The sequence below is a fragment of the Octodon degus genome, unplaced genomic scaffold, assembly GCF_000260255.1.
Source record: "Octodon degus isolate 3935 unplaced genomic scaffold, OctDeg1.0 scaffold00506, whole genome shotgun sequence".
NCBI classification, from domain to species: Eukaryota; Metazoa; Chordata; class Mammalia; order Rodentia; family Octodontidae; genus Octodon; species Octodon degus.
In genome coordinates, this window is record NW_004525082.1 from 132787 (window position 1) to 141859 (window position 9073).

The window sequence follows — 9073 nt, forward strand, 5'->3', positions numbered from 1 at the left end:
GATAGCTCAGTGGATCAAGTGCCTGCTTTGGCAAGCACAGGAACCAAGGTTTGATTCCTGGTCCCACATTCCATGCCAGCACCACCCTTCAGGCACATTGAGCCAATGACTGAGTCTGGACATGCTGGCACACACCTGTAATCCCTGCACTGGGAAGGCTGAAAACAGGAGGATCACTAGGAGTCTGAGCTGCATAGTGAGATGCTGTATTGAATACGTAAATGCAAAAAAGGAGTTAACTACAAAAAGTAAATTTTTGTCTAAATCCTGGTCAGCACATTGCTCTTCTACTATCTACAGAGGACCTGCAGTTGACCCTCCCTGAGCTATGGGCCCATTACAATAGTAAGACATCTTTCTATTACACATGTGAGAATTTGGAGAGGTAAGGAGGTGAGTACAGCTCATCTTTCTAATGATTTTTTCTTGACAAATAATGAGTACTCATCGGGCTATGAAGCAGACCTGATAAGGTGGGGGGATGTTGCCAAAGCCAGAGATCTGATGAGTAATATCAACCTCAGCAAGGGGTACCACAGAACGTAAGGAGAAGTTCTGAATGATGGCGGTGAAGTAGATGAAGAGTTCCATACGGGCCAAGCTCTCCCCCAGACAGTTACGCTTTCCTGGGGAGACAGAAAATGTTGGGAAGATGGGTCACACCTGCAAGATGTGAGATGACCATGCATGAACTTGCAGGAATGACCACCCCAGCAAGCCTCAGCTGCTTGATCAGCATCACAAGTCATGACCATATCTACTATGTTGGCTCATTATCAAGGCTCAGTGGATTCTGACAGCTAGTTCTCATTTAGGATCTGCACTTGGTAGATCTCTACACATGGCAGCTATTTCTTTAATGGTTCATATCTCATTGAATCCAAGGTAAAATGGTTCTAAATCATCTACAAATTTCAAAACTGTGCTCATTTCAATTCCTCAATTGTTTTCAAATGCCTATTAGCTCCCAGATATTGATGAGAGAAACAAATGAAAGCTCATGTTTTAAAAGTGCTCATTATTTAAGAGCCCTTTGAAAGGAATTAAAGAGATTAATCTACATTTCACAAATTGGAGCTAGAGTAATTTACTCTGATTCCAGGTTCTATGTGGCTTCCACTTAAAAACCATTTGAAGACAATTGTTGAGACGAGTACCTAAACTGCAACAAAAACCCAACTCATTTATCACAAAGTGCCAGCATGCTATTAAGCCCATGTACTGAGGTTTTAGTTTAGAAAAAACGATTCACATATTAACATCTATCCGTTTAAAAATTTAAAAATGTAAATAAAACCCATGCTATAATTTTGCTACCACAGCACTAACGTCATGGATCCTGAAACTACTGGGTTGAATTTGCACTATTGTTTGCAGGGCATTTCCAAATTACAAATGGTTTGCATATTTTTAAATGTTTGTAAAAGAATTTTTAAATGTCATTTTTTTTTTCAGAGCTGGGGATTGAACTCAGGTCCTGGTGCTTGCCAGGCAAGCGCTTATTCTACTAAGCCATCTCTCAGGCCCCTAAATGACATTTTTGATACATGAAATTAAATAAAGTTTTGTGGTTCATATGAAAGATAATTCATTTCGTTGTTGTCAATGCCTGCTTTCACAGCACAATGGTAGAGATGAATAGTTCAGACAAGGGTCATATGGCTAGCAAACCTAAAATATCAAGTATCTTTCTTTTTATTATTAATTATTATTAATATGGCTAGCAAACCTAAAATATCAAGTATCTTTCTTTTTATTATTAATTATTATTATTATTAATTATTATTATTATTATTATTTTGATCTTTTTGAGACAGGATCTCTCTATGTAGTTCAGTTAACCTTGAGTTCACTTTGTAGCCCAGCCTGGTTTTGAACTCACAATGATCTTTCTGACTCAGCCTCCCTAGTGCTGGGATTACAGGTATGTGCCACTCTGCCTGGGTGTATCTTTTTTAACAGAAAAAGTTTTCTGATCCTGTTTTATGTGGTTACTGTTCTAATAGGTTATTTGCCCCCTAAGTAGTAGTCAATGATTCTAATATCTCCTAATCCTGGGATTCTAATATTTGGTGATTCTATGGCATTGCCTCCAACTTCTCCATTCTGATTTGGACTTCAATAGGTGGCTATAACACTTACCTGGGTGGTGGTGGTAATTAGAGCACAGAAACCTACCATGAGAAAAGGGTATGAAGGCTTCATTCTTCTTGAAGCATCCTTGCTCATCCAGGAAATGTTGGGGATAGAAGACATTTGGGTAGCGGAAGTTTTTGGGCTCTTGGAGGACTGAACCAATTAAGGGGTACACATCTGTACCCTGGGATGAAGATAGGAATAATTAAGAGAAATCAGTATTGGATAAATGGGATGGAACAACAGTAAAAGGGAAAGGTGAAGGAATGGATACGAGCATGCAAACCCACCTTGGGGAGGAAATATCCTCGGAAATGAGTATGCTGGGTGACAACATGAGGGACACCCATGGGAACAATGTTTGTCATTCTCTGTATTTCATGGATGACAGCATTTGTGTAGGGCATCTTGGGCCGGTCATTGACACTTGGGATCTTGTGTGGTCCAATCACTTGCCTAATTTCTTCATAAACCTTGGCTAGATCAGAAAATGTAGCAGAACAGTTAAGAATCTTAAGCCAGAGAAATTATCGCTATCTATGAAAGAGATTTCTGGGAATAAAGACTGTATATGTTTTCACTATTTCTTTATACTGTACTTAAGAACAGATATATCCCATTGGGTATGGTGGCACATGCCTGTAATCCCAACACTCAGGAAGCTGAGGAAGTAGTATTGTTGCAAGTTCAAAGCCAATCTCAGCTTAAAAGAGTTCAAGTTAGCCTGAACTGCATAGTGAAACTCCGTATTAAAAAGAAAGAAGTGATACATCGTTAGTGTTTAATAAGTCTCATCAAATAATGGGAAGCACACAATTTGGAACCTTGAATGTCAGGCAGGACATCTGGTCTTTACTAAAACACCAAATACCTATGCAAGGCTTATTTGAATTTCTGTTTTTAAATTTGGTGCAGGGTCTTGCTATGAAGCTTGGAATCATAGTGATATTCCTGTCTCAGCCTACCCAGTGCTGGGATTACAGTTATGGACACCATTCCCAGTTTTGTGGCCAGCACTGTGCACCTGGGGTGGACCAACATGGTACCAGGGATCAAACCCTGGTCCCTGCACTTGCCAGGAAGTGCTTAGATCATTGAGCTATCTCCCCAGCCCTTTGAACTACTTTAGTAAAGGGAATGGCCAATTCTGAGAATTTCTTTAAGCAAGAAATGAACTTCTCACTAAAATTGCCCAAATAGACCAGAACAAAATTTACTAAAATTATTCTATTTGCTTTTGGTAGTGCATTTAATCAAATATCCATAAAAGATAACCACCTCCTAATTTCTAAAATGTTATGTATGTAGGCTAACAGGAGGACTTTAAAGCAGATTACCAGGGCCAGCCAAATAGCTCAGCGAATTAAGGTGCCTGCAAGCCTGGGCCTGCCATGCTGGCCCTGCCCTGGAGGGCACACTGAGACAGCAATTTAGAGTGGGCAAGGTGGTATGTGCCTGCAATCCCAGCACTTGGAAGGCTGTAAATAGGAGATTCACTAAGAGTATGATCTAGTAGTGAGACCCTGAACACCCTGTAGGCCTTTCTCTAAAAATACAAATAAATAAATAAATAAATAAGCAGATACCATTAAATTCAAGATCTTATAGAGAGATTATCTTGGATTATCTAGATTTGATCCTAATAAAGTCGTGTGTGTCTTTATAAAACAGAAGTAGGATTAGAATTAGATGTGACAAAGAAGCAAATTCTTTCAGCAGAGAAAAGATGCTACACCACTGGATCTGAAGATGCAAAAAAAGAGTCATGTAGTGAGACATGGTGGTTCATACATGTAATCCCAGCATTCAAAGTACTGAGGCAAGAAGATTTCTGAGTTCAAGGCTAGTACTTGTTAAATAGTGAGTTCAATGCCATCCTGAACTATCTGACAAGACCCTGTATCAAAATAAGTGGAAAAAGGAAGGAAGGAAGGAAGGAAGAAAGGAAGGAAGGAAGGAAGGAAGAAAAGGAGGGAGGGAAGTCAGGCTTACACCCTGAAATACAAAGAATACATCCTTAAAAACTGGAAGAGACTGGGAATTAGACTCAACGTTGGTTTCAACCTAATGAACATCTTCTGAATTTCTGACTTCAGTATTGTAAGATACTAAACTCGTGATGGTTAAAATGCTAAGTTTCAGCAGCCATAGGAAACAAATACAGTAACCAAGTCAAAGGTTAAATTAGTAGCCTCTTGTGTCAGAAATTTCAGTATGATATATCTTTCCTATTACTTTGTTGAATGAAATTTTGTGTCTTTTTTAAGGTTTTTCTCTTACCATTTAGTATTTAAAAAATTAAAAAGATAAAGTGATGAAGGGTTAAGAGACAGTTGTAGGATTCTAAATTATCAAAATGGCGTCTCCCTTCCTGTTATCAGTGGGAGGTAACTGATAAGTAATTCATGAAAACATTGACCTTCTACATCAGGGTGCTTCATTAGCAGCAGGATTCCATAACGTAGTGTAGAGCTCACTGTTTCTGTGCCAGCAAAGAAGAGGTTGACAGTAGTGGTGATCAAGTTCTGGGTGTTGAATTCTGTGTCTGGATTATTTTTTTCCTGAAAGCAAAAGAGATAGTAAATAGAATCTCTGGAGTCTTTATTTTCTTATGTTCTCTCTGTGTCGAGAGTAGGTATTTGTGAAAATGCAATAGATAAGTAAACCAAGTTCAGGAGAGGAAACAACTGGAGCAAAATTCCTAAGGCTGGAGTGTGCCTGGTGTGTCAGAGGAACAGCAAGAAGAGGCCATTGTGTTTGGCATGGGTGAACAAAGTAGAATGGGAAGAGGAGAAAGTAGAATCACATGTTAATTTTCAAAAATTGGGTTATAGTTTTAAATCACCAAGTTAAAAGTTAAATTTCTCTAATAAAAATAAATCTGTTGAATCTCCAAAGTTCTCAGAATCAATATACTCCGCTGAATTCATGCACCTACAATATATGAATGGCAATGGAATGCATATCTCTGAGAAAAGTAAAGAAAAAAGGGGGATATAAATGACCATTTTTGTGGTGAAAAATATATATACCTGTATTTACAAACTAGCATAGATATACAGCTACTTTCACTTAGTTCAATGAGAAGGAAGTTTTAAACTGATACTGTTTTGACGAGATATCATGTCTGCATCGCGTACTAGGAATAACTACTACAAAGACAGCAATATGCAATGTATTAATTATTGTAACTGCACTGCTAACTCGTTTTGAAACTATCTCATTGCTACTTATTTCTCAATAAAATTAGTTAAAAAATTAAAAAAACAAAAATTCTCAGAATCAATGATACAGATAGATTGTTTCTGTATTTCTACATTTCTCTTTCTTTTCTTTTTTTTTTTTCTTTTTTGCAGAACCGGGGATTGAACTCAGGTCCTTGGGCTTGCCAGGGAAGCGCTTATTCCACTGAGCCATCTCTCAGCCCCTATATTTCTACATTTATAAGGCCTTAAACTTTTAATACTTTTAAAGACTAAGCTAAGTTTCTTAAAAGGTCTGTTCTCCCTTTCTGTAAGTTTAAGTCTCTGGCATAAGTAATTAGGAAGGTGTGACATTTAAAGTTACTGTGTTGCTAAGATTTCTAATTCAAAATCTATTTTAGATATCAAAATTGTCACACACACACACACACACACACACACACACACACACAGTGGAGCATTATCCAGCATAGTAAAGAAGGAAATCTTGTCACTTGCAATAAAGTTGATAGAACTGGTGAACATCATGTTAAATTCAGTAAACCAGACAGAGAAAGACAAATACTCCAATTCATTTTTATATGGAGAAGCTAAAAAATGTGTGCCTGAATGTAGAATAGCGTATAGACTACTGGACTATATTGGATTACTCTGCTGAATTCATGCACCTACAATATATGAATGGCAATGGAATACACACTTCTGACAAAAGTAGACAGAAAAGGGGGTATAAATGAAGGACCATTTATATACAAAAGAGCATGAATATACATTTACTTTCTGTTAGTTCAATGGGAAGAAGGTTTTGAACAAATAGTGTTTACACAAGATATCGTGTCTGCATCTCGTATTAGGAATAACTATTATAAAGACAAAAATATGCAATGTATTAATTATTGTAACCATACTAGTAACCTGTTTTGAAACTATCTCATTGCTACTTATTTCTCAATAAAATTATTAAAATAAAAAATTATAACAGAAAAATGTAAATAAAATATTAATACGTTTTCAAAAATAAAACGAAGAAAGTAGAATAGTAAATACCAGAGAATGGGAAAGTTGAATAAAAAGTGGGATTTAGAATTTGTCCAGGGTATACTGGGTGCATTATAAAAACACATTAATTGTCACCTATTAATGCATATAATTGATGCAAATTAATGGAAATAAATGTTTTATCTTAATTTAAAACTTTATGTGTTGAGTTTATAGCATCAAAGTTTTTATATCTCATGTATTGATAAAAGTAAGCCATGTGAAATAAAACTTGTTCTTTTCCCCCAAACACTTATAAATAGGTTGAAATTTGCAGACAGTAGGGATTGAAGAATTGAGAGAAATGGATTGGAGGTAAAGGATTGGGTACCTGGTGCATCTTGATGAGGAAATGGTCAATGAAGTTCTGAGGGTTTTGGGGATTGAAAGATGCTTCACTGATTTTGATCCTTTGTACAGCGAACTCCTTTATCTCCTCTATCAAGTTGTACAAATACTTGTGTCTTCCTGGCAAATACTTCATGATTCCAGAGTACATCTCATATAGCTGAGGTGAATAGGCAAAGGAGATTTGTCAGTGGCTGGTACCAGAAGCCAAGTGAGCTATCTGGAATCAGACCTGGGCTCCTAATCCAGTGCTGGCTCTGAGAATTGAATATAGATTTTTGCTTCTTGGATTCTCCAGCACACTGATATCTGTCTCCATGGTCATGGGGAGAATTAAGGGAGATATAGGGCAGCACTTAGTTAATAGATAGAGAAGACCCCAGTGGTCACCTGTGCCCAAGGGCGGCTCATCTCAGTGAAACTCTCATTTATCTTAGCTAGCAAAGTCTGGAACTGCTTGTCCTCATAGTCGAACCGGCTTCCAAAGACAATAGAACTGATCACATTGGAGACAGTGCGGCTCAGGTAGAGGGTAGTGTCAATTGGGGCACCTGTGTGATAGAAATTGTCTAAATTGAAGGCCATAGTTAGAGGGCCAGAGATGTAGCTCAGTAGCGCAGCTTCTGCCTAGCAAGTGCGAGGCCCAGAGTTCAATTCCCAGTACTGAAAAAGAAAATAGTAAAATAAAATACCAAAAACAAAATCCCTTGGAAGGCCATAGTTAGAAATACAAGGTATGGACTCTTCCAGTAGTAAATTTGACTCCAGATCTGCTATGTATTAGCATGCATAAATTACTTCATTTTTGTGTTGGAGTCCAGATTTCCCAATCTGCAAAAAGGTTAGCAAGTTCCAAAGTATGAATTCATAAAAATTCAATATATTTGTCCATGTAAAATTCTAAGCACAGTGCCTGACATATAATACTCAAGAAATCCTTGTGGAACATTATTATTTTTGTAATCAATCCTTAAATGTTGATAGAGTTTGTGATAGAGTCACAGATTTGGGAGAAAATATGATAGTAAGAAACATTTCATATACATATATATATTTTTTCCACTGCCAAATGGACCTTCTTTATATCCCCCTTTTTTGTTTACTTTTGTCAGAGATGAGTATTCCAATGCCATTCATATAGTGTAGGTGCATGAGTTCAACAAAGTAATCCAATATAGTCCAGTAGTCTATAAAGTAGTGGGTTATCCACATGACTACAAATGTCATACCCCTACTTTCTATTAGTTCAATGAGAAGAAAAGTTTGAACTAATAGTGTTTAGATGAGAAATCATGTTTGCATCTTGTCCTTTGAATAACTACTATGAAGACAACAACAATATGCAATGTATTAATTATTGTAACAGTCCTACTGACCTGTTTTGAAACTGTCATTGCTACTCCTTTCTCAATAACATATATATATATATATATATATATATATATATCAATAAAGGAGGATATCTAGATTGTGTCTAGATATCTACCAATAATTCAGTCTACGCTACTGAGAAAATCTTTCCCTTGGCCTCAGTTGTACCATCTGTCAAAGGGGATGCTGGTCAGATAAGTGGATTTAGGAACACTTTCTCCAGAACACTGCAGATACTCACAAGTATACAATTTTACAAATCATTCTGGGTGTAGGTAGCCATTCAGAGCCTTTATATAGGCCCTGTAAACTATCCATAGAGTCCCTAAAAAGGACCTCTGATTTAAATAAATGCATCTCTATTTCTTACTTGGTTTCCTTGATCCTGTCTGTCTTTTCTCTAAACTCTATTAGTTTCAGACCTTACTTTCTTGGAGAAACTGGTCCCCTTCAAAAAATAATAAAAACTGGTTAAGAGTTTCAGAGTTGGGAGATGACAAATTTTTTAATTTTTAACTTTTTACAATAAAAGTAAAAAAAGTTAGAAATGATACAGTATTTCACAAAACAAAATGATAAGAATCCAACACTGATTGTTATTTTGAATATTGCTATCTTTAAATTATAAAAGAGTTGTTCCACAGTAAGGTAAATGTACTTAACACTATTAAAATGCTTGTTTTAAAATGGTGAAGATGGTACATTACATGCTATTTTATGTAACGCAATAAAAATGTATAAACACAATGAAATTTGATCCTATCTCCAGAAGAAGATACAGACTCACACATCATCATAATTCACGTGCAATTTCATGAGCTCACAGACTCAACTGATTACAGTTTCTAATCAAGTATAATCAGAAAGATTAAAGATTCTTTCACGTTCATTTTCTTTTCTTTTTTTTAATTTATTTATTTATTTGAGAGAGAGAGAGAGAGAGAGAGAGAGAGAGAGAGAGAGAGAGAGAGAGAGAG

General features: G+C 36.5%; 1 protein-coding gene across 1 annotated transcript in view; it reads right to left on the reverse strand.

Annotated features, from left to right (window-relative positions):
- Positions 1-444: 444 nt before the first annotated feature.
- Positions 445-9073, reverse strand: part of LOC101565905 (cytochrome P450 2G1-like) — a 10556-nt gene continuing 1927 nt past the window's right edge. Inside the window, exons 4-9 of the mRNA XM_004648642.1 lie at positions 7116-7276; positions 6709-6885; positions 4556-4697; positions 2427-2614; positions 2179-2320; positions 445-626 (exon numbers count right to left, since the gene is read on the reverse strand). Coding sequence (XP_004648699.1) covers positions 445-626; positions 2179-2320; positions 2427-2614; positions 4556-4697; positions 6709-6885; positions 7116-7276 — 992 coding nt within the window. The remainder of the gene's footprint in view (positions 627-2178; positions 2321-2426; positions 2615-4555; positions 4698-6708; positions 6886-7115; positions 7277-9073) is intronic.